The sequence below is a fragment of the Scaptodrosophila lebanonensis genome, unplaced genomic scaffold (assembly GCF_003285725.1).
Source record: "Scaptodrosophila lebanonensis strain 11010-0011.00,11010-0021.00 unplaced genomic scaffold, SlebRS2 tig00000001-arrow-pilon, whole genome shotgun sequence".
Taxonomy (NCBI): Eukaryota; Metazoa; Arthropoda; class Insecta; order Diptera; family Drosophilidae; genus Scaptodrosophila; species Scaptodrosophila lebanonensis.
In genome coordinates this window covers 16,478,932-16,502,324 of record NW_022060529.1, presented here as the reverse complement: position 1 = coordinate 16,502,324, position 23,393 = coordinate 16,478,932, and the positions used below count along the sequence as shown (strand labels likewise).

General features: G+C 36.9%; 6 protein-coding genes across 7 annotated transcripts; 4 read left to right on the top strand and 2 right to left on the bottom strand.

Moving 5' to 3' along the window:
* Positions 1–7,362: 7,362 nt before the first annotated feature.
* Positions 7,363–8,721, top strand: LOC115627508 (putative GPI-anchored protein pfl2). The gene has a single exon (XM_030523243.1). It carries the CDS (start codon positions 7,363–7,365, stop codon positions 8,719–8,721), a length of 1,359 nt encoding a protein of 452 aa, XP_030379103.1.
* A 1,092-nt stretch (positions 8,722–9,813) lies between these two features.
* On the bottom strand, positions 9,814–11,091 carry LOC115626359 (cytosolic Fe-S cluster assembly factor NUBP2 homolog). The gene is made up of 3 exons (XM_030521712.1): positions 10,926–11,091; positions 10,281–10,723; positions 9,814–10,211 (listed from the first exon to the last, which is right to left on the bottom strand). Exons 1-3 carry the CDS (start codon positions 11,034–11,036, stop codon positions 9,965–9,967), a joined length of 801 nt encoding a protein of 266 aa, XP_030377572.1. The 5' UTR covers positions 11,037–11,091; the 3' UTR covers positions 9,814–9,964.
* Positions 11,092–11,231: 140 nt separating this feature from the next.
* On the top strand, positions 11,232–14,829 carry LOC115626340 (phosphatidylserine synthase 1). The gene is made up of 6 exons (XM_030521690.1): positions 11,232–11,901; positions 12,405–12,663; positions 12,735–13,300; positions 13,369–13,579; positions 13,639–13,702; positions 14,615–14,829. Exons 1-6 carry the CDS (start codon positions 11,594–11,596, stop codon positions 14,656–14,658), a joined length of 1,452 nt encoding a protein of 483 aa, XP_030377550.1. The 5' UTR covers positions 11,232–11,593; the 3' UTR covers positions 14,659–14,829.
* Positions 14,822–15,902, bottom strand: LOC115626366 (vesicle transport protein SFT2A). The gene is made up of 4 exons (XM_030521723.1): positions 15,718–15,902; positions 15,323–15,492; positions 15,149–15,266; positions 14,822–15,072 (listed from the first exon to the last, which is right to left on the bottom strand). Exons 1-4 carry the CDS (start codon positions 15,787–15,789, stop codon positions 14,941–14,943), a joined length of 492 nt encoding a protein of 163 aa, XP_030377583.1. The 5' UTR covers positions 15,790–15,902; the 3' UTR covers positions 14,822–14,940.
* A 113-nt stretch (positions 15,903–16,015) lies between these two features.
* On the top strand, positions 16,016–17,177 carry LOC115626349 (transcription termination factor 3, mitochondrial). The gene is made up of 2 exons (XM_030521701.1): positions 16,016–16,820; positions 16,875–17,177. The coding sequence occupies exons 1-2, from the start codon at positions 16,031–16,033 to the stop codon at positions 17,150–17,152; spliced, it is 1,068 nt and encodes a 355-aa protein (XP_030377561.1). The 5' UTR covers positions 16,016–16,030; the 3' UTR covers positions 17,153–17,177.
* Positions 17,178–17,457: 280 nt separating this feature from the next.
* On the top strand, positions 17,458–22,276 carry LOC115623601 (BCL2/adenovirus E1B 19 kDa protein-interacting protein 3). Of its 2 annotated transcripts, none has more exons than XM_030518026.1 (5): positions 17,458–17,711; positions 19,895–20,166; positions 21,015–21,091; positions 21,171–21,335; positions 21,414–22,276. In XM_030518026.1, exons 2-5 carry the CDS (start codon positions 19,927–19,929, stop codon positions 21,463–21,465), a joined length of 534 nt encoding a protein of 177 aa, XP_030373886.1. In that variant the 5' UTR covers positions 17,458–17,711; positions 19,895–19,926; the 3' UTR covers positions 21,466–22,276. The 2 variants fall into 2 exon arrangements, with proteins under 2 accessions (XP_030373886.1, XP_030373877.1); XM_030518017.1 differs by having other exon boundaries at positions 17,458–18,043.
* The last annotated feature ends 1,117 nt before the right edge of the window (positions 22,277–23,393 follow it).

The following is a 23,393-nucleotide window of genomic DNA, read 5'->3' as shown; positions in this document are numbered from 1 at the left end:
CTTAAATCTACATTTGTATTTGAAAAGTGTTGCGCGAACATTTTGTGAAAACCTCAAACCAATATCAGTCGGTAATTCTAGCCAATTACTTTGGCTTCTTGGCAGCCACATACATACTACAACATATGTTGTTCGCAACATATGTACATACTATACAGATTTTCAAATACAGTTAACCCTAGCTAAGTTAGCCTAATGAGGAATTATTTTAAACTGATTAAACATCATTTAAGGTAACGAATGCTCTTTTCAATAGTTTTAATATAATTAAACATAATGACGCAGTCGTAGCAAATCGCACAAAGTATACGCATTCTTGAACCATGTGGCTTGTGCATCTGTCTGTATGAACGCAAGTATTTCGAAAAATATAGGAGCTAGTGTCTTCAAACTTCATCTAAAGATACTCCAAATGTTTCTGTATTTTTTCCAATCCTAAAAACGCTGTTCAGACTCAGCAAAGTATACATACATACGATAAATCTAGACCTGTGCATGCAGGAATACCAAATATCATAAAAGTTAGAGTTATACAAAGTTATCCCTAGGTGCTCCAAAACTATCCATGACAACACTGGGCACTAAATATTAAAGGCAAGAGTCGAGAACATTTCCAGATGTTACTGTAGTTGTACTATGTTGTAAGTTTTTGCTCACCTCTTTACGTACTTGGCGCGACCTCAAGTTGTAGTTAATATACGACGACGACGACGACGACAACCTCTCGCCTTACGCTCCCTCTTTTTGTTTTAAGTAACTTTGCATGTCAACGGCGCTGACAGGCAGCGTGTCAACAAACTGCCTGCTAATTGTACTAAAAATTTATTTTTGAGATACGACACGACGCCCGATGCCCGATGCTTTCATGTTAATTTGAATGGTTCTGTCTCATCGCCGCTCCTCCTAAAACAAAACATTTTTAGAGAGCTGAAAAACAACAAATTGCATTTTTGCATGCAACCTTCGAGAGTGTCCGCAACTGACGGTAGATCAATCAAAAAAAAAAAAAATACATACATATATCTATAAATATTTACGAGCTGTAAAATGACGTAATTATCACTTCTGGTATTAGGTAAATGGATCTGCCACACATTGATGCGCTAATGAGAGCGACCCACTTGGAGTTTTCTGTTTCTATTTACGAGCAACAAGACGGATATGTACCTAGATAATTTGCATTTGGGTTTTAGTTTTGGACCTTTGAACGTTTGTGTTTGTGCTGTTGTTGTTATTTTTTTTATTATATTTTATTATTATTATTTTTTTTTTTTTTTTGTTTACCTGCTTGAATTGCGTTTCATATATTTCTGCTGACCACATACGTTTGGCCCAAATACTACGGGCACGAAAAGAGGGTCAATAAACTTGAATTGCAAAAATAAAACATCGAAAGTAATAAAAAGAATTATATGCCAATATATTGATATACATATACATAATACGTATATAGTAGTATATGGCAATAAAAAGATGAAGTGGTGAAGAAAACACAAAGCTTGCTTTTCACTCGGCAACATTTTTTGGCCAACAAAGCAAAATGAAATCAGCGCTTTTCCAAAGAAACTCGTTTCAGAATGAAATTTTACAAATGGATGGGCATTGTTCACGCATGCTACCACATACATATATGTATGTACATACATATGTATGTATGTATTTATATGTTTGTTTGCCCGTTTGTTTAGTTGTCTATGCACATTAATGGACGGTGTGTGCAAAATCTGAATCAAATGATTCATTAAATTCTTCGAACCTGTAGTTAGTATGTCATTTGTTGTGTGAGCCAGAGGTAATCTCAAATGCCGCAGATTGATGGCTATTTTCAAATAATTGACGTCATGTTACATAAATACTTGTACTTTCAAACTAAATACTACTTAAATACAAAATGTTGAGTTGTTCGAGTGGCCGCCAAAGTCATCTGACCTGAACATTAGCGAAAACGTTTGCGGATTGTGTCACGAATAGTAGACGAGAGTGGGAGACAATTTAACGACACTGAGAGCCTTATTGATGCCATAAAGAAATACTAGGCTACTATATCGATTGCAGTACTAGAAAATTAGCATAAGTCCTTAAAAGGTCGAATCTTTGAAGTTAAAACAAAGAAAGGTGGAAGTATTCAACACTTCTTTACTCGTAATAATAATATTTCTATGATTTCAATTACCAAATTCATGGCTTTATTATTTGTTATTTTAATTTCTAAATTACTGAACCTATTCAATTGAGCCAAAATTATTTATTTTAACATTTATAACTTAGCATTAATCTGGAATCACAAAATTTAATACATATAATAGTATATGTATAGCCAGATTAAAAACTTAAAAAAAAAAAACTTGAAAAAAAATTATTTTTAAGCCACAAACTTTACAGTTTTATTAACAATAAACTATTCTTTCTACATAACGTGTTTTGATCAAATTCGATTCGATTTGTTTGTAAAAATATAACTTCTGAGCATGGTTGAACCTATGCAGTTGAGCGGAGGTGTATGTATTTAAATTAAATAGAATAAACGGCTAGTTGTACCAATGTGGAGCAGTAGAGCAGATTTTATCGCATTTGTATCTCTGATGATTGTAAATGACTTTTGCATTTCTGGACCACTGACTTCTGCTCTTCTTTGCACTTCTCACAAATCACAAAAGTGCCGCCTACATACATACATGATAGATGGCTAGCCCTGATAGAAAGTCACACATGGTAGATACAAATGTATATCTATCTAGATACTATGTATGTATATATCTAGTTTAAATGACATTCAATTGAGTGAGCTGCGCATCACCTACGATTTCTATGACGTCAATTTGTTGTTCATAAAACACACACGCACACACACATTCATACATATTGGGCAGATCACATGGCAGCGAGCTGTAAGTTTGTATGTAGTTTAGATGTATCTGTAACTGCTCAGCTTTTTGTAAAGGGCACACACATACTTGTACAATATGTACATATATGTGCGTACAAATAATTGGAGCAGACAAAAATGAAATGCCACATTGGAAATTGATTTAATGAAACGAGCACAATATCGGATCGAATCGGGGCGAAGAAATTCTTGGCACACTTAAAATAAAAGGCAAAAATCAAATACAAATACAAATACTTTTGTTGTTGTTGTTTTAGTTGAGGGTGACGTTGTTGTTGCTATTGTCATTGTTCTGCCTGCCATTCACATTTTTCTTATGCTGGTCATACATATGTACATATATACGAGTATATTTGCCCATTTACTAATTCAATGATAAAATGTCAAAAATCAATAACAATAAATAAACGATAAACGAGAGTGTGCCTCTGTACTTTGTCTTCTGGATCGCCTCTGCGCCACCACTCTAGTAATAATCAAATTCCAATTTTTATAAATTTACCTAAAGCAACAAACCAGACACACTAGATGATTGACCATTATGTAAAAAGCATCCACAAAAGATCAATGCCAGCAGCTAACCCTAAGTTTGGTATTTATTTTTGGAGAAGGATGACGTTTCAGGAGGTTTTCTGTTCAAATTCCCGACATAATGTCAATAAGGACTTTCTATTGCATTGTTACAATACTACTAAAAAGTCTAAGCGCAAATGCTTGTAACAGAAATTAAAATAATACATATATACAGGGTGCGCCATCTTTTATGTCGGTATGTAGATATTGAATAACTTTGTCATTAGTGAACCGATTGACTTGAGTAGACCAGTGTTGAAAACCTCAGTTCAAGAAATTGTACAGAACCAAATTAAATAAAAATATCTCATACTTGAAAATCGGTTGTTTATTTTCAAGGATATTCAATGTTTGCATACCGATTGGCGCACCCTGTACATATGTACATGGATCACCATCCAAGGGGGCCGCTGTCCTGAAAAAAATGTCGCAATCTGAATTATTATTATGGCGCACTATTTCGCCTTAAAATGGAACAGATTTGGATTTGTTGAAGTTTTTCTGTTCATCATATTTAATAAAAATTTTAATTTTTTGGAATAAATTTATAAAATGAAGAACTTTTAAACCATAAAAGCCAATAATATCAACCTAATATGTAGGATTATTTTATTTATACGCAAATCCGGCCTACTACAAGCCATATATAGCCTGATTATTTTAAAAAGCTGTCATAGGGCCGATGGAAAAATTACTCTTAATTCCAAAGCTATCCTACATTTTCCATTTATTTTTATAGTGCCTCTTGATATTTATCAAAATCTGTGTACTATAATAAATGCCATGGGAACGATTGGTTCAAGTAGCATTCTTTGTGCTTCAAACTTTTCTATTTATTTCGGTATTTAAATAAATAAATAAATAAAAATAAATAAATTTGCTCAAAATCGGTACACTATATTAAAAGCCATTATAGAGTTGACGGTCGCAACAAAGTTTATTTTAGTTGAATGGGGTTAAAGGTTGGAAACAGGATGTTCAAAGAGTCCTGCTGGCATGTAATACTACTAATTTCTTGTTCTTTGCGGTAAGATTTTGGAATCATTCATCTTATTTTTTCTTTCGAGCGCCTCCCCGCAACACTCGGGGAATATAGTAAACAAATTTAACAAACAAACGAAAACCAAAGAAACTGTTATGAGTAAACAAATTATGGTGTATTCTTTAAATGTTCAACATTTTTATTTGCGCGTTTATATTGTTCCGATCAACATAATTTATAACAGCAGCCACTGATTTAAATACTATAACTGTGCTTTGTATTTTGAATGAATCAGCCCTCTTAGCAGTCTGAGAATTATCAATCGCCTTAGTTTCGCTGCAAGAATGGAGTGGGTCGTCGAAGGCTGGGTGAGAGATAGTCCCCAAGCGTTATATATACTCGTAAATATACATATATGTATATATAAGTATGAGATGCTAGATGATTCAAGCTTCACACAATCTGTCCTCCTACATTCAGTGCAGCGGGAGAATTATTTTTAATATTATGTGTATTCGAAATCAATCGAAATGAAGTAAATCACGCTATTGGTTTTAAAGTGGTTTTAAACACACAATATTTATTTTTTCCGTCTGTTGCCCTTGTTAATAGATTAGAAGATTTTACGATTTGGATTTTAAGTTATTTCTGAACAACTTTAGAATCAATTAACTACAGTTATGGTATGACAAATTAATTTGTGTACTTACTCAGTGGATATATATTCAGGCTCGTTTAATGGTAATTAGAAGTGGAAGATTTCCGAACAAATTAATTTTTTTTTTAATTTTTCATATTATTTAGTATTAACTTGGAGTTGTTTTATTAACCGATTGTCGGTTTCATATTAAATTGCAATTTTAGTGTCAATTACGCTGTATGTTCGAATTCGAGATTTTATTTCCTTTTTTTTTGCGTTTTACAGGCGAGCAGTTTTTAACTCTGCGTGTCAGCGGACTTAAGAGCATTTTTTCACGTCCATTTATTTAGCATTTACTTGAAGTGTTGATTTTCTTATTCTTTGTTCAAATTCAAGAGCTCTTAATTAGCGATGGATTGATTATTATTTACTTGAAGACTACTAAACAATGTTTATAAAAGTAATTGCAATATTTAAGCATTTGGTCATCCATGGCCATTAATTGAAAGCTATCTTAACTTGTCTAAGCCCTACTAGTAAAAAAAACACAACGTTGTTTTCTGCACGTTTTACCGTTGCTTTATTTTTTATATCATTCACAAACTTTGCACGCTATCTTACCCCACCTATGGGTGTGTGTTTTGGACTAGAACAAACCCATATAAATATAGGAGTATATTTCATACTTTTACTGGATACCAATAATCAGTTCGAGTTATGTACTTGTATGCTATTGGTATTGGTTTGAATTAGAGGGTACAATATTGTATTCTGTTTGGTAATGTAATTGTTTAAGACTGGGCAGAGTAGTTTCCTATAACGACTTTTCTTTAAACAGTTGTTGTTTTTTGTAGATTAAAATATCTCTTGCAGCCACAAATAATACGCAAACATATTAAAGTACAAGGTGTGTTCCAAAGTAAAGAGGACTTTAAAAAAAAAAACAGAACAATTGGTTTTTTCGGCAAAATCAATTTATTTTATTCAAAATAGTCTCCTTCTGCTTCAATACAGCAAAAGCATGTCGAACGAGTGTTTTAGCTCGTTGGCCGGTGTGTCCGCCAGTATGCCGGTGCAAGCCTTTTGAATGGCGTCTACGTCTGCATAACGCTTTCTTTTCATGGGCAAATGCATTTTTCCGAAAAGGTAGAAGTCGCACGGTGCCATATCAGGTGAATACGGCGAGTGGTTAATGGTTAAAATGTTATTTTTGGTCAAATAATCGGTCACAAGCGTCGATCGATGAGAGCAATTTTTGGTCGTCAGTCAATTTGTGCGGAACCGGAAACCGTGCACACACCTTTCGTAAGCCCAAATGTTCGGTCAAAATGCGATAAATCGATATTTTGGAGATTTTCAATTCCATATCCATCAATTTCAATGATGATTTCGGCTGATTTTTGATGAATTCACGTACAGTTTCGATGGAATTTTCGGTGATAACGAACTGTGATTGGCCCACATGTTGATCGTCATTTATGTCCTCACGACCACTTTGAAAACGTTGAAACCACTCGTGCAGTCTGCTACGGGATAGGCAATCATCGCCATAAACTTGTTCCATCAATTGGAACGTTGCGGTAAAAGTTGTACCAATTTTAAAACAAAATTTAATGTTGGCTCTTTGTTCGAAGCTCATTTTCGCACCGATAACACAAACATACTGACACTTCCAATCGATGAAATGTCATGAAATTCTCACTGGACAATCGATAAAGATAGCAGATTCTAACGCACCAGTCGACATATAGATTTAAAAAATTCCTGTTTACTTTGGAACGCACCTTGTAAGGTTTGAGCCTATCATAAGTACATTTATAGGCCTCAAGTATACGTATTACGCACAATCACCAACATGTTCACAAATTGAAAACACAAAACTATGTATTAAATTACAATTCGACATTTACTTTTTATTACGATGATATGCTGATTTACTTATAGATAATATTTTCAATTTCAGACAATATAGGCACCTGTCCGCAAGACAGCATTTCAGTATATATATATGATATTCTTCTCAATGAAGGCAGCAAACATAGATGTGTGTGCAAACCCTGTCCAAGGCCAAAATGTCCACATAAGGTGGCAGTGGAGGTCAGTTTGGGCAACGGAAAGCCCGGCAGCTGTTGCCCAATCTACAAATGCGAAAATCAGCCCAAATGTGACAATAAAAAGCCGGTAGTTTATTACACAAATAGCTGCACAAAATGCAATAGCTGCAGGGGACCCTGCCAACAGCTATGCGATCCTGAAAGAAGCGGCTGCTACGTCAATAGTATGGACAAGTTAGTGAAAGATGGAGAATCCTGGAATGAGAACAACGGTTGCATACATTGCACATGCGTAGATGGCGAACAAAAATGCATTATTACTGAGTGTAGAACTCCCAACTGTGATAATCCCGTGACACATATTGGTCAGTGCTGTGCGACATGTCTGGATGAGCCGGATGACCAGCATAAGCATGTGCTCTTAACAAGTGACAACAGCATGACAACGGAGCCCAGCATCGCAGTCTCCAACGCTATACAAGAGAACGTAGAAAGCACTACCAAATCATCTAATGTGGACTATAGTGGTACAGATTCTGTTGGTAGCAATGTGAGCCCACAGATCACCAGTGAAGCTTCCAATTCTAAGCAATGGAAAGTAGAGAGTACCACAACAACTTTCAATTATGTCAGAAAGACTGACACAGCTTCCACCATCCCCAACGAGACCTCGGAAAGTACTATCAGCAAGGAAATAGGGAGCACACCGTTAGATTCTTCCACCACCACCACCACTGAGAACTCGCAGATTAGCAGCATTGTTTCAATTTCAATCGAAAAGAACGTAGAGAGCACAAATAATGCATCAAATATAAATATAATCTTCGACATTGTGAGGACGAAGAATGCTAGCGATGCTTCAACTCCTTTGCCAGAGAGCACAGCATCAGCTACCACGATAAATAGAGAGATCGGCTCATCTTCCACCAACAGCATGGGAACGGAGAACAGCAGCACATCTCCAACTCCTATACAGGAAAGCACTACATCAGCTTCCAAAATAAATGGAGAGATCGGCACAGCTTCTACCACCGTGATGGATAGAACCAGGCCAGCTTCAACTGCAACACCAGAGAACGAGGAGATCACAACGAAAACTTCCAGAATCAGCGCAGAGAGCGTAGAAAGCAGCAGTACTCCAAAGGTTGCTAACGCCCTGACCACAGACAACATAAACAATCGCACTCATAATTATGGGAAAGAAATTATAGAGAGCAGTAGCCCCGCTTCCAATATCGGCAGAGACATATCTATGAAGACCACAGAGCATCCAGACCGACGGACCGAAGCGCCAGAGCTTCAGACGCCCGAGTCCACCAGCCAACACAAAGACAGGAACATAAATGAATCGGATTTTCGCATAGCCACCAGTGGCACTAATCCTCCTTTTCAGATAAATGAATTCTCTGGGATATGGCTATATGCAGGCATCGCGGTGGCATGTATTGTTTTTGTGTTATGCATACTTTTGTTTTGGCTGTGCTGTTGTAAAAACCGCCCAAAGATCTACTCCTCGGTACCCAACTCGGAGTTTAATCTGAATAAGCCAATCACAACCGAATTGGTCTCTACAACAAAAATATAGTATTAGCTATATTGTATGTTACAACGTCCAGCAGAACAAAAACAAAACGCACGAAATTATTAAACCATTTTCATTCGCTATACGCATTACCGGCCCTTATCATCGAACTTTGCCATTCAATCGAGCAAGGGCGTACGCAGCTTTTACCAAAAAATTGAAATTTTGATGCACGATGTATTTAAAAAATTATTTATTCATATAATTAATGATAAAACTTCAACAAACCCAACTCAGTTCCATTGTGGTCGACTTTATATGGCAAAATTTGTTGCCCTGCCTACGCCCTTGCATTCGAGTATGCGTCTTTTCAATATTCATTATACAATGTACACACACATACATACATACATACATGCATACATACATACATACATACACACATACATACATGTACCTACAAATGTATTTTGTAAATGTGCCGATGAGTGGGGACTATTTATTTACTAATTTAAAAGTACTATTTATTCAATAGAATTATATTAAATAAGAAGCACATTATTCGTTTTAAATTATTTAAAAATGCGATGTGGGAATGGATGTTAGTCAAATACATATGTATAGTATGTACATGTACATATAGATTTGTAAAGCTATACCACAAATTCTTGGTGTCCTACAATATCATCAATATACATATATGTGTATATGTATGTATGTTGAAAATCGCTCAAACTATTTAATAACTGTTGGACTCTCAGATAAACATATTATTATGTATATGTATTGTGATATGAAATATCGAACATTTTGAGAAGTATTAAGGCTTATAAACAAATCGATTTATTTAGAAAGTAAAGTTTTTACGAAGTTTCAAATTTTAACGATATGTAAATTAAATTTGTTTGTTTGTTTGTTATTATGTATGAAAATATATTTAAGTATTTGTGCTAGTTATACCATATACTTAATGAAAAAATGTTCAAAATTTAGTCAAAAGTCAATACACGTATAAAAACTCACTGCGATTATACATTCCTCTTAAACGTTGCTATGTAAATTGATTTACAAATGTAAAACAAGAAATACCAAAGGCCGTGGGTATTTAGCGTTTGATAAAGATTATAAGTAGAATAATAAAAAGCATACGAAAAATAAATGAAACTGTCGTTTAATTTTGCAATTAATATTTATAATTATTATTTTTCTGTTTGGTCACACCAAACCCAATTTTAGGCGCACGTAGTTTCTTCATACTTAACATAGTGTAAAAGGATCCTCCTATATTTGCAAAACTAACTAAATGCTACGCAGTAATTTCTTGGGGCTGAGCTGTTGCTGCCGCCAGCTGCTGCACAATGTGGCGCATAACCTGCGCTGTGCTGGAGTCGGGCAAATGGGATAAAACCGAGGATGTGCTGCCTACAAGCACGCCCATGCGCGGATCTATGGGTAGTGTTCCTAAGTGAGGCACCTGTGCGAAATTTGCTAACTCCACACCGCCATTGGAGGAGAAGATGTTTGTGCAAGTCGTACAATGTGGGCAAACAAAGCTATTGAATAGCAAGCGTTAGTTATGTGGGCAAATAAATGTATACATATCTTATGATTTAATGGCATACCCGCTCATATTCTCTACAATGCCCAGCAGCTTAATACCCGTCTTTTTGCAGAACGTGATTTCTTTGCGCACATCATCCAGTGCTACACCCTGTGGTGTGGTTACCAGAACAGCGCCAGTGCACGGAACCTCACGCATACACTCCATAACTGTTATGTGCTCATCCGATGTGCCGGGTGGGGTGTCAATTATCAGATAATCCAGTTCCTCCCATTTAACATCGGTCAGAAACTGCTTAATCATGACCGTTTTTTTGGGGCCACGCCAGATGACTGGATCGTCGCGACTTTTGAGCAGAAAACCAATCGACATCACTGCCAGCGTCTTTGTCTCATCTGTGTAAATGGGTACCCAGCCTTCATCGCATTGATAAATGTCGCTTCCTTCGAGACCCAACAGATAAGGCACGCTTGGACCACACAAATCAATATCCAGCAGGCCAACCTGTCAATAAAGATTCAAGAATTAGTTTCCAATCTCAACAAGGTTTGTATGCAGCACATTTTTAAAATCTCGCATCAGCTGGTATATTTTGGCCGCTGCACCACATCGGTTCTGTTGCCATTGTAATATTTACGGCGCTGGCCTTGGTGCGGTTGCTGGTGCCCGGTGCCTTAAAAATGTGCTGCGAACCCACTTGAATTACCTTGTAGCCAGTTTCGCGTAAGGCCAAGGCTAATTGCGTGCTGACAGTTGATTTGCCCACGCCACCTTTACCCGAAAGCACCACAATAACGTTTTTTACTTTATCCAACATATTAATTTCACAATTCTATCACAGCTTATCACAAAATCCTACGAGTTGTTTTTGGCCGCGGGACAGTGCTACCAAATCAATTGCGAAGTAATGGCAGCATTACTACCTACCGAACGGTCTGGCCACACCACAGCTGTCTCTTGTCAAAACAAAGAGAGCTGCTGATAGGCTGATAGCGCAGTAGCCCGGCAAGTGTCAAATTATGCAGTTCGTTTCGTTGTGAACTCGCGCACAGCATGCTAATTAGGCGAAAATCATTTACAGGCAAAACATTAAATAAAACATTTCTAGTTTGACCAAAGACGAGAACAATTGGTCTAAGCTTGGCATACCGAAGCCATAGCGAACACGTATCATTCTCTCCCGCGTGTTGTTCCGAATGTTGCGCAATCTGCTACTAGCCCGCGTGCTTGCTCCCCAGCAACCTAACCCATTGCCCAACGGCCGCGCCATTATCACGCCACCGACGTCGGCGTAGCCGTTGATAGTGCCTACAATTGCCAAAACGCGCTGCTGTAATCTCGATTAGATCTTTCAGTCAGTCAATCAGTCTCGCAATGAAGAAACGTTCGAATTCACGTGGCACACCGCCCGCGCAGGAAACGTGTGGCGATCGTTTAAGCGCAGCCGCCTCTGCCCTAAACAAATCAGGTGCGGCCAGTGCCCCGGCCACACCAACCAAGCAACGAGGCGGAGATAACGGCAAGGCGGCGGGGGCACGCCGAAAGGAAGAAATAGCAAAAACCTTTGTCATAGTCAACGAGCGACCAGTAGATGATATATCCTTAGACTTTTTTTATAAGCCACACACAATCACATTGCTGGCCGTCTCCGTGCTGGCCGTGATGTACTTTGCCTTTGTCCGGTAAGTGCAATTTTTTTTTGGCGCTAACTGACAGCCCGACACTTTGTGTTTATGATATCGATCTTTCTATTTATTTTTGAAGAGCCTTAACATTTCATACGCCTTACCATAACAAATTCAGGCGTAACACATGCTGTCGCTATTTTCACGCATCAACCTTGTTTTACTTTTTACGTTCGCCTTTTTGTCTAATTAGAACAAAAAAAAAAAAAAAATAGTCAATACAAATGTCAAATGAACCAAATGTGTCACTACCCGCAATGTCGAGGAACCAATACACGTTGAATGTCGTCGGCGCCAACGCCATTGAGAGGCCCCCATCCACCATTCGCTACCTATATACATATATGTATATCTGAAAATGTTTACCAAGTAATCTCGTTGATCTAGAAAGGCCATTCAACCCGTTACGTCGGGTGCAAAGTGCACGCTGATAATGCGTTATTGGAATTGTCAGCAAACATTTATGTGGAAAATATTTGTGGTTTTTGTTTTTCTTACAGAAATGAAAGCAATGTAGAGGACAATCTTTGGGCAGGGCTGCTCTCCATAGTATTCTTCTTTCTTATCGTCTCGGTTATTGCATTTCCCAATGGACCATTTACACGACCACATCCGGCAATCTGGCGAATACTTTTCGGTTGTTCGGTGCTCTATTTGCTCACATTACAGTTTTTAATGTTCCAAAACTATCAAACCATACGAAATATGTTCTATTGGTTGGATCCCAAGCTGAAAAACTTTCATATTGATATGGAAAAGGTGAGTGCTCTATAAAACCCAAGCATAAACAAATAACTTAATATTGTTATTATTATTATTATTATTATTAGGAATACGGTGTCAACTGCTCCGACATTAGTTGGGAACGTGTTAAGGGCCATTTGGATGTGTTCGCCTGGGGCCACTTTCTGGGCTGGGCATTTAAAGCGATACTCATCAGGCATATGGGCATTTTGTGGGCCATATCGGTAATGTGGGAGATCACAGAAATCACTTTTGCTCATCTGCTGCCAAACTTTATTGAGTGCTGGTGGGACGCGCTCATCCTGGATGTAATCATATGCAATGGCCTTGGCATCTGGGTGGGCCTCAAGATTTGTCAAATACTCGAAATGCGTGAATATAAATGGGCTAGCATAAAGGATATCTCAACGACAACGGGCAAAATCAAGCGCGCAATGCTACAATTCACACCTGAAAGTTGGTCAGCAATTAGATGGCTAGATCCAAAGTCGACAGCTATGCGTTTCGCTGCAGTCATACAGTTGGTTATATTCTGGCAGGTGACGGAGTTGAATACTTTCTTCTTGAAACACATTTTCGAGATGCCACCAGATCACATCATTGTAATTGGCCGTTTGATATTCATAGGCCTCTTTGTGGCACCCTCAGTCAGGTAGAAAGAACATTATAATTTCATTTGTGACATTCATTTAACAATAATTTTTGCTGCATTTATTCTAGACAATACTACGTCTATGTCACCGATACGCGCTGCAAACGCGTAGGCACCCAGTGTTGGGTGTATGGAGCTATCATGGTCTCCGAGGCCATACTCTGCATTAAGAATGGAAAGGAATTGTTTGAACGCACGCAGTCCATCAACATTGTTATTTGGCTATCAATTCAAGTGCTTATCTCGGTTGCGTTCGTTTATGTGGCTGTTTGGTGGCAGGTGTGTGTATACTATTTGGGTTTTAATAAATGTGAATTAAATATGCGCGTCTCTTGCAGCAACGCCAGCTGAAAAAGGTTTCATCGACGCCAACGAAACGTCAGCTCGACAGTCCCTCCAAAGGTATGTAAATGCTACAAATTTGTTAATCGACAATCATCTTTCAAATCTATCAATTAATTATAGATGTTGTAGCCAGCTCTGTTTAAAAATAAGGGTATTTAATAGTTTAAAAGTTCAATAATCAGTCGACACAAAAAAAAAAATAATAGTATTGAATAAGGCACAGGCTACAAGTCGAAAATTTAACAAATATTTTGTCGTTTTTACTCTATAAATAATGTTATTTAGTCGGCTGAAAATATTATTTGTTACCAGCTACCGATAAGAGAAGTATTAATAAAATCATGACATCATAAGGAACATAAAAAAATACATATGTATATGTATATGAATAAATCAACAGCCAAATATTAGGAGAAAGGTATTTATTCCAAAAGAAAATGTTTTTGTTACTTTTATTTAATGATTTAAAACTTAGGAGTAATAACTAAATCTTTAAATCTTATATTGAAACGAGTTTTTTGCTACCTAAAACTTTAAGTAATTTAATAGGTGAGGAGTGGAGCCAAAACTTGTGGGAGATTCATTTAAAACTGTTATTATTAAAACAAAAATGTTAATAACGTAGTTTGTTGTAACTCGGTCGATAATAAGCAGAGAACAGTATAATGTGAATAGAGTTTTCGACCAGGTCTACATAAATTTTACTTAAACATTTTAAAATCATTTCTGCCCTATACCCAGCACAAGCTTGTTATCTACGCTTTTTCACCATTATCATCTACTATTGTATAACTCTTTCATTTTGATTTTTCCTTGCTGGCACATTCTCGGATACATTCTCAATGTTAAGCACCTGTGGCAAGAAGTAAATCCATTGATGTCATTGATAGCACGCACTACGACATTAAAATAAAAATCGTGTAACCTGAGATGATCACAATTACTTATAATTTCTGTTTATTTTTCTAGGTAATTTATCGCCGCAAAAAAACCAAGAGAAGAAAAATAAATGAGAGGCAATTAAAAGAACAAATAACTGGCAAATTTGTTAATTGTACAATGTACATACACTTTATGCAAAGCCGTACTGATTAAATTAACTGTAATGTGTATATGTATGTATAAAACTGCTAAACCAACGAAAATCTTGTTATTATAAAAGTAAAGCAACGGATATTTTCTAATATAGATTAATACATTTTTTAATTGCAATCCTATAAGATACATAAGTAAATGAAATGACAATTTTATCAAACTGAAATTAGATATATGTACAAAAATATATGAACAAGATTCTACACGTCGAGGCATGCTGAGACCGTGCTTCGTACTGCATCTCTGGCATAGGGTATATAAGAAAGCGAGTACCAGGTCATGGCCAGAGATTGTATGATAATGAATATGAGTGTAAGGCCGGCTTTCTTTAACTAAAGCAAAATAAATAAAAAGTAATTTAAAAATTGTAATCTGTGAAACAAAAACATAAAAACCAATTCAAATTACCACAATAGCGGCTACAAATGTCATGACAATAGAAACTAGCACTATGCTTGTGGCTATGAGTCGGGTTTCGGCGAACATTTTCTTGATCTGCTTGAAAGGTCCCATTAGAAAACAGGTGCTAGAAAACAACAATAAACGTTACACTGTTGATAGCGTGTGTAAGCCCCATATTACCTGGCCATTGATATAATATTGCCGAGTGTGTAGAACACCGCAAAAACCACAATTCCACGATGCAGGAACAGCGCCAAGGAACCCAGAAAAGAGAGCAGAATACCCAAGACGAAACAGGCGCAGAAAGCTTTGATGCGTGTGGACCAACTTAAAGTGGAAATGTCATTTATCTGCAATTAAAATTCATAGATTAGCATTTGTAAAGCCACATAAATGATTGATTAGCATTGAGTCACACTCGATCGAGGGGGCGTATGCACATACATACATATCTACACATAAAGGACTTATATGAAGTGATCATGCTCGTAGTGAATTTAGGAGCATATGTGACCCAAACAATAAATAATATCCACAAATTACATAGCTATATAGACATGAACATATGTATTTACCTGTGTAATTATGCTGCTTTCCTCCTCAGGTGTCGGCTCATCACCACTCAGCACGCGGCGTAGCTTGTCCATGGCGTTAAATGCCTAAAAAATATCTTATAATGTGTGATAAATGATGAAATCTGACAAAAGTCTTTTTATAATCGACTTATACACCTAAAAAAAAACTAAAGATAATACAACACGAAAATTAGAACTGATCTCGGAATGTATGACAAAAGACAGGTAACAGTTGGGAAATTATCGATACATTGACAAACAACGATAGCAATGTATAGTGAGGACAGTGGCAACGCTGCAAACAGCTGTGGCCATGCAATGTGCAGTACGTAACTTAAGTAAATTTATAAAAACCGCATTTTATAAAGCAGAATGCAACGCGCAACATGGACAGCAAATACGCAGTTTACGTACGTTGAGGAGTACCAAAAGGGAAGATGATGAGCTGAAAGAACTTGCGGACATAAACCGACATTCTGGGGAAGAACAGTTGCCGCAAAATAGAAGCGATGTAGCCATTGACCTCACAAGCCCCCGGGAGGCACATGTGCCCACATTTAATTTGGCCGCCCATGTCAACAACTCAAAAACATTGCAACAGTTTCTAAGCCTGGGCGTATCGCTGCATAAAATTGAACGGCGCAAAGGCTTGGGTGAATTTCTACTTCGATTAGACTTTGAGCAAGATGTGAAGTCACATTTGACTTTTCTCGTGGATCAGGGCGTGCATCCAGACAGCCTTGGCGAATTGGTAACGAAGAACCCATTGATATTCAAAGAAGATCTGGACGACTTACAGACACGTGTGGAATACCTGAAGACCAAACGATTTTCGGATGAGGCGCGCCAACGCATAATTACCGAAAATCCCTATTGGCTTATGTATTCAACTCGACGTATTGACCGGCGCTTGGGTTATTTCCAAAAGGAATTTGGTTTGAGTGGCGACAATCTACGCTTTTTGGCCACTAAGGAGCCGCGTATAATTACATATAGCTTAGAACCGATTCGCAAGTCCCTGTTCTGTATGCGGGAGGAGATGGGTTTTAACAAGTCAGAGCTGCGCGAGCTCATACTTAAAAAGCCGAAACTACTAATGATACGTAAGTTGGCAAATCAACTACGTTTCTCATAATATATTAATTTATTCCTTTTAGCTCCCGACGACCTCATTGAACGCTTTAGCTATGCCCACAACGAGATGGGTCTCTCCCACGCTAGCCTGCTGCAATGGCCAGAACTGCTGACCTCTAGGGAATTTCGTCTACGTGAACGACATGAGTTTCTTAAATTGTTGGGACGCGCACAATACGATCCGCAAAAAGATCTATACATCTCGCCCGGAAGCATTGTTCAAGGGAATAACTTTTACTTCGTTCGACATGTTGCCAAAAGCGACATTCAAACTTTTGACTTGTTTGTGAAAACGCGGTAATAAAATACTGCAGCTTTTAAAGTAATGTGGCAGCCTTGTTTATTTATGCGAAGTTCGAAATTAAAGTGATATCGCGTTAATTTATTTTCCAATTCGAGAATGTTTTTTCAGTTAATTTAAAGAACGAATGTTTAATGTTTTCCTTCAAAATAAAAACAATTCCTCGATTCACCAAATAGTTTGTTTGTGACAAAATCACTTCTTTATTTCGAAAGCGCTTTTTAGTGAAATATGGCAGCTCTCCCACTTTTAGGCTGGCTTTGCCATTTCTTTTGTTTTGTTGTGCAGTCATTTTCGTGTTTTTCAACGAACCGTTTGCTGTGGTAGTCGCAACGGTTTGCCCAACGCAGCAGCAGTAGAAGATTTAATACGCATTAGGTTTTTACACAAAAACCGTATGCGTACAAGTTATTGTGTTTGTTTGTACTAAAAGAAAGCGTCAATATTAAACAAATCAACTAGCATTTTGCTTATACAAAGCCATTAAAATTAACTGTATATGCTGGCATATAGCAAAACAAGCAACCAGTGCGAAACCGACCGCTGTAGCAGCTAAAAAGTAAAACGCATATTCTCACGCATACATTAACACAAGACAAATACATACATATTTACTATACAGACGTGCAATACGAGGGCCCAGTGGCAAAAGTTTAATTTAATCTACATAAATTTATTTGCGCACACACACATAATAACAACAAAACGAGTTATCGTTAGAAGACATTTTAGCACAAGAAACAATACAATTTGATACCTAAATAAAAGAAAACAACAACAGATCTAACTTGATTTGGTGCCGTAGTGTACCATAATAACAAAAACACATACACAAACAAACAACAACAAAAATGTCTACGACACCAAAATCGACAGAAGATTTGCTGGGTGGTAAGTTTTTGTTGTAATTCTACTTGTTATTTGTCCACACTGTACCCTTTTTTATGTTGTTTGATGTTGTTGCTCTTGTGCTGGATTTTGCCGTTGTGCCCTAGTAGTCTATTAATAGTAGTTCTTTGGTGTTATTGTGTATACAACACCAAGAGCAACACCCAATTCCATATCCCCGTTTTCTCCATCTTGTTTGCAGCTTGGCGGTTTTTTTCTTTGTTGCCTGACGCTTGCCTCTATTTTGTTGTTGTTTATTAGTGTGCGTTCATACATACATATGTATGTACATGTCTTGCTCCTACCTTTTACCCCCTACTTCCTCCCCTCTTCAAGCTCTCATTGCGCAGTTGCTGCAACAAAGAAGGCTGGCAACTTCGCAGCAACAAAAACAACAATAACAAAAACAGCTGCCGACCGGACAAAGGAGAGTTGGCACTCAGATACACTCAAGTTGTCCATATTTATCATCATGTCCCTACTTTCAGACCATTTCATTATTATTATCTTTTTATCTTTTTTTGTGGGCAATTGCCTGCGTCGTCTAATTGACGTCATGCGGCTTTTTGTTGTTTATATTGTTGCTGCTTATTATATGCAAATTTTTGGCTTAAGAAGTACTTGCTGCAAGTGCGGGGGCATTTGCCTTTTGAAAGCTGCCACTCAACTTTTGCTCGTGTTGTTGTTGATGTTTCTGTCACTTTCACACATTTGTTTATTTGTATTTGACTTAAAGAAACTGCGCCTTTGGCCTAGCGTCAATTATATTTTACCATTGATATTTATTATCGCAAAAATATACTTATTTATAATGAAATAATGAATACTCAGTGATATGAATATGTGTGTGTATATATACGTATGTATGTATGTAAATATGTGATAAATGCAAGTAAATCTGAACCCAATACCTATACATGTCAGAACGAGCAGTTCAATGGGCTGTTGTGCTCATCTCTGCTCTTTATATTATCATTTAACAGACAGCAGCACACACACCCTCACGCACACACATCGATTGCCTACGTGCCGTGAGTCAGCAAGCCAAGTTTAGCCACCCCTGAAACTTTTGTTGTCTCGTCTTGTTGTTTACCTGTTAGTGAATGGTGGTGGGCAGTCTCTTTGTTTTCATTTTGCAATTTATACCTGCAACGTTGTTTTGCCCGACTCTACCTGTTGTCAACATGCAGAGCTAGATTTTATTTACCCGTCATGTCTCTCTCTCTCTCTGTCTCTCGAATCTGCAAAAAAAAAGTTGTTAGAGTTCAGTTTGCAATTACAATTTCATATAGAAACATCACCATGATTGGTTTGCCACGTGAGTAACAAGCGGACTGTGTAATTGACTGTGAAAAAATTGTAAATTTGTTGCATGCAATTGTTGTTTTTGCTGCTGCTGTTGTTGCTTTTATCAGCAGGCACACGTGTACTCGCATGTAACTTGCACGAAAACCTTTAAACATATTCCATCTGAAGTCGCCTGTTATTGCCCGCCATTCAGACGATAGAAAATGAAATGAAATTTTGTTGATAACCATAGACAAAACATGTTTGTATTACTATATATATACATATGTACATACACCTACACACATACATACATGCACACACATATTAGACTACAAATAAAACGAAATAGTATAAGAGCGGAAATTATTGTTTGCGTTTTATTTTGCTAAAAAATTAACGTGTATTTTTTTGTTTAACTTATCGCTAGAAATGGGGGCGTCATGTTTTCTGGCTTTGCCGTCTCGATGTGTGGACGCTAATTTGATCTTTGTACTATCTGATGAAATTAGAAATTGATCGCTGCGCAATGCGAATTTTTGTAAAGAAATACGTTATCTTTTGCAGAATCTTGGATCGAACTGAGCACAACAGCAGCCATGGCTGGTATAAAGAGCCCCGACAGAATCACACCCCTCCCCTTCAATAATGGCGAGGAGTATTTGCGTTTGTTGCGCGAGGCCCAACGCGAATCGAATCAATCCAGCCGCGTTGTCTCGCTGGCTAGTTCTAGACGCGACACACCGCGCGACAGCCCGAAGAGCCCACCAAACAGCCCACAGTCCGAGCTGTGCCCGGATGATGAGCTGCGAAATGTGTATATCAATTATTGGACAAAGGTAAATACCACATATGTATACAGTGAAAACTCTCATGGCCGGACACTCACGGTCGGCCAATTTTTGTCCCCCAAGGGGAGTGTCCGCTTGAGGGAACACTAAAATACTTTATACACCGATCGAATAACTTAGAAAAAGTGTCCGCCTAAGAGAATGTCCGGATAAAAGAGGTGTCCGTTAAGGGACATATCTATCATAAAACCTCAAGCTACAACTACCTGTGGTTGCTTACAAATTCTCTTAATTTGTAGAAGCATGGCACCTGCAAAATATTTGGAAATTTTTCTGGATATACCTATACCTAGATTTGCGTTTACTTGAAACACAATAGCTTTTGTTTTTAGGTATTAAATAAAGGGAAACCCTTAGAAAATAATAAGCCAAAGTTGTAGACTTCTATTGCAATCGATTTACCATATTCATATACAAAGAACGCAACATCTTTAGATAGAATTTTAGATTTGTAGAAAGGACAGAAAACATGCGGTAGATGGAGAACAGTTGTTTTTTCAGGAACGTAATACAAATCTAAGCTCTTCGAAGAAAAACTAGTTTAAACGAAACACCAACATAGAACAACAGTTTTCAAGGTTTTTGTTGCGCTTTAAATTTTGTACAAATCTGAACTTTGCAATTGCATTTAAATAACATGCATTAGCCTCTACTCTACCAAGTGCGCTTAAATGCATTTCTCATTACATTTTTATTGTCTTAAGTGCTATCTAAGAAATATAAAAAACAGCTACTATATACATACATACATATGTATGCATAGTCAGTATCTTTTTGAAGCCATCTTCCATAATTCAAAGCTATAATTAAAACGCTTATTACGTTCCATTTCACAGACTGGCGATAAGCAGAAAACAGACAACGGCGACTGGCTGCAAAATTGGAATCGTGGCCTTGAGGAGCAGCCACCAAAGTATGCATTACAAAGAAACTTAATTGAATAAGCAGCAACTAAATTGCTAATTTTCTTTCTCATTCTTCAATTGGCACAGAGATTGGAAAATGGAACGCTCAACCGATGGTGAGGAGAAAAAGAAGACAACGGGTTATTCCATACGTTTAAAGCGTTTGGGCGCCAACTCGCTCTTCTCCCGCGAAATTCTCTACTCGCTTTTATTCACGAACGTGTTGTCGTTGCTGTTGGGCGCGGGCTTTGGGTAAGTCTGCTTATATACATACAATATACATATGTACAAGTACTTATCATTCAACTCTGCTATAATTTCATTTCGCAGTTTGTGGCTGAGCAAGCGTGGCATTTTGCTAACTCGCGTTGTCATTGACTGAAGAGCGTCATAAAAACGTTCGTTTTATAAAACTACAATATGCAACTACAACATCTTCAATTTTCAACAAAAACCGAAAAAAAAAAACAAAAATATATATGTGAAAAACGTTCCGTATGCTGACGATAGTTATACACAGCAGCAGAAAGAATGTCAACCAACAATAACCAGCCAAACGTATTCCAGCTCATTCATTCATATACAATAATTTTAAAGAACTAAACTCACATTTACTTACATGTCTAGAAAACATAAAAACATATTTTATATTTATAAGCTACCGATGCGCGGGTATGGCAGTTTTCTATTTCTATTTTTACAACAATTTTATAGTGCGTAATGAATATGTAACCGCAAGCGAATGCGCATCTTACAAATACAGACATACACATATGTAAAAAAAAATGTATTTAAACGGAACGAGGATACCATATAATTGAATTAATGTATGTAAGCCGTGATCCGATTCAGCATTCATATGTTCAACTATAGGCCAAAATCCGTTCAAAACATGTTTTTTATTCATTTTATCTTCATTCATTTCTTACATATACATTTAATAGACATATTGTAGTTGAAACGTCATACAAACATACAGACACATACATATATCAAACAATCATCTACTTTTTTGTATTGTAGTAAGTGAGACCATATAGAATGGCAGCATAAACACGCAGACACACACAACACGTGATTTGAGAGGGTTTCTCTATGCCCGGCTACAACATCATAGTTGTAACACTTTTATATAACATACAACAATATTTTTCACAATGTATTTAAAAATATAAAAATAATAGCAACAACAACTTTTTGTCTGTTTTCATCATTTATGGAATAATTCTTTAAAAATGTTAGAAGTGGCCTATGTAATATTATAAAAGTATATTAAGCATGGAAATAAATTATAGAAAGATTTATACTGCTAAATATTCCATCTTTAACTTCGGCTGCTCTTTTAACGAACAACAACAGCATTTAAAGGATCTATTAATCGTTTACTTTAGTCATTGAACTATTAGTTGTTGAAACTGATTCCATTGTGTGCTCCAAAGCCCTCTTAATAGCTTTTCCGTCCGTAGGAGAATAATTGAAAATAAGAAACTGGGAATAAAAGGAACTTAAAACAAGAATTGAAACAACTTACATTAGGAATACATGCATTTAAAAAGGAAAGAATCTACAAATGTACCTTTAAATATAAGAAGAATTTGGCAGTGGCACGATATTTGCACAGTGAATGGAAGGAGAAGCAACAAGGAGCATCCTTTGATGCTGAGAGATCCATGATGAAGCACTTCAACAGGCTCAAGTGACTGAGATTTTGATCTTTCTGTAGCCCTAAACCTCGGTTCCAATCACTCTGCAGTATTGATGGGACTTTGTGAAAGTAGACTTGTTTAATAATGCTTACTCTATATTTCTATCTAAATTAAAAAGTCAAAGTCATTCACGGTTCTACCAGTAATTGGCTGAATCTGGCTATTGATTTAGATGCAACTATAGCTTTAAGGAACATTATTCCAGTTAAGTAACTAAATACTATCTCTGAACAAATTTAGCTGAAATATAACAAATTCAATTTTTCCATTTTATTGCGGCCAACGATAACTTGCGGTATGAAAACAAATACGGAAATTTCAAATTTCTAGTGGTATTATACTATCTACCGATGTGCTGTTTATTTATTTGCTGAAAAAAGAAGCAATTTTATTAAGTTACATATCGAATTATCTTTTAAATAACAATTTATCTAAAATTCGAGAATCCACTTTGCTTCGATGTGGCAGTAATAATAATTTGTAAGAATTTTCAACATTTTGAATTTTTCTATATCATTATTCTGGGGTGTGCGACAAATTAAAAAAATTCAAAATTCTCAAACCCATTATATAGTGCATTAACACGATGAGAAATTGCTTCGTT

Coding starts and splice junctions, on each gene's coding strand:
- LOC115627508 (XM_030523243.1), top strand. CDS start 7,363: ATGGACAAGTTAGTGAAAGATGGAGAATCCTGGAATGAGAACAACGGT.
- LOC115626359 (XM_030521712.1), bottom strand. CDS start 11,036: ATGTTGGATAAAGTAAAAAACGTTATTGTGGTGCTTTCGGGTAAAGGT. Junction 10,724..10,925: donor TACGCGAAACTGGCTACAAG/GTAATTCAAGTG, acceptor CTTTATTGACAG/GTTGGCCTGCTGGATATTGA. Junction 10,212..10,280: donor ATTGTAGAGAATATGAGCGG/GTATGCCATTAA, acceptor GCTATTCAATAG/CTTTGTTTGCCCACATTGTA.
- LOC115626340 (XM_030521690.1), top strand. CDS start 11,594: ATGAAGAAACGTTCGAATTCACGTGGCACACCGCCCGCGCAGGAAACG. Junction 13,301..13,368: donor TTTGTGGCACCCTCAGTCAG/GTAGAAAGAACA, acceptor CATTTATTCTAG/ACAATACTACGTCTATGTCA. Junction 13,580..13,638: donor ATGTGGCTGTTTGGTGGCAG/GTGTGTGTATAC, acceptor CGTCTCTTGCAG/CAACGCCAGCTGAAAAAGGT.
- LOC115626366 (XM_030521723.1), bottom strand. CDS start 15,789: ATGGACAAGCTACGCCGCGTGCTGAGTGGTGATGAGCCGACACCTGAG. Junction 15,267..15,322: donor AATATTATATCAATGGCCAG/GTAATATGGGGC, acceptor GTTGTTTTCTAG/CACCTGTTTTCTAATGGGAC. Junction 15,073..15,148: donor CATTTGTAGCCGCTATTGTG/GTAATTTGAATT, acceptor ATTTTGCTTTAG/TTAAAGAAAGCCGGCCTTAC.
- LOC115626349 (XM_030521701.1), top strand. CDS start 16,031: ATGCAATGTGCAGTACGTAACTTAAGTAAATTTATAAAAACCGCATTT. Junction 16,821..16,874: donor GCCGAAACTACTAATGATAC/GTAAGTTGGCAA, acceptor TATTCCTTTTAG/CTCCCGACGACCTCATTGAA.
- LOC115623601 (XM_030518017.1), top strand. CDS start 18,004: ATGTCTACGACACCAAAATCGACAGAAGATTTGCTGGGTG. Junction 20,167..21,014: donor ATATCAATTATTGGACAAAG/GTAAATACCACA, acceptor TCCATTTCACAG/ACTGGCGATAAGCAGAAAAC. Junction 21,092..21,170: donor CTTGAGGAGCAGCCACCAAA/GTATGCATTACA, acceptor CAATTGGCACAG/AGATTGGAAAATGGAACGCT.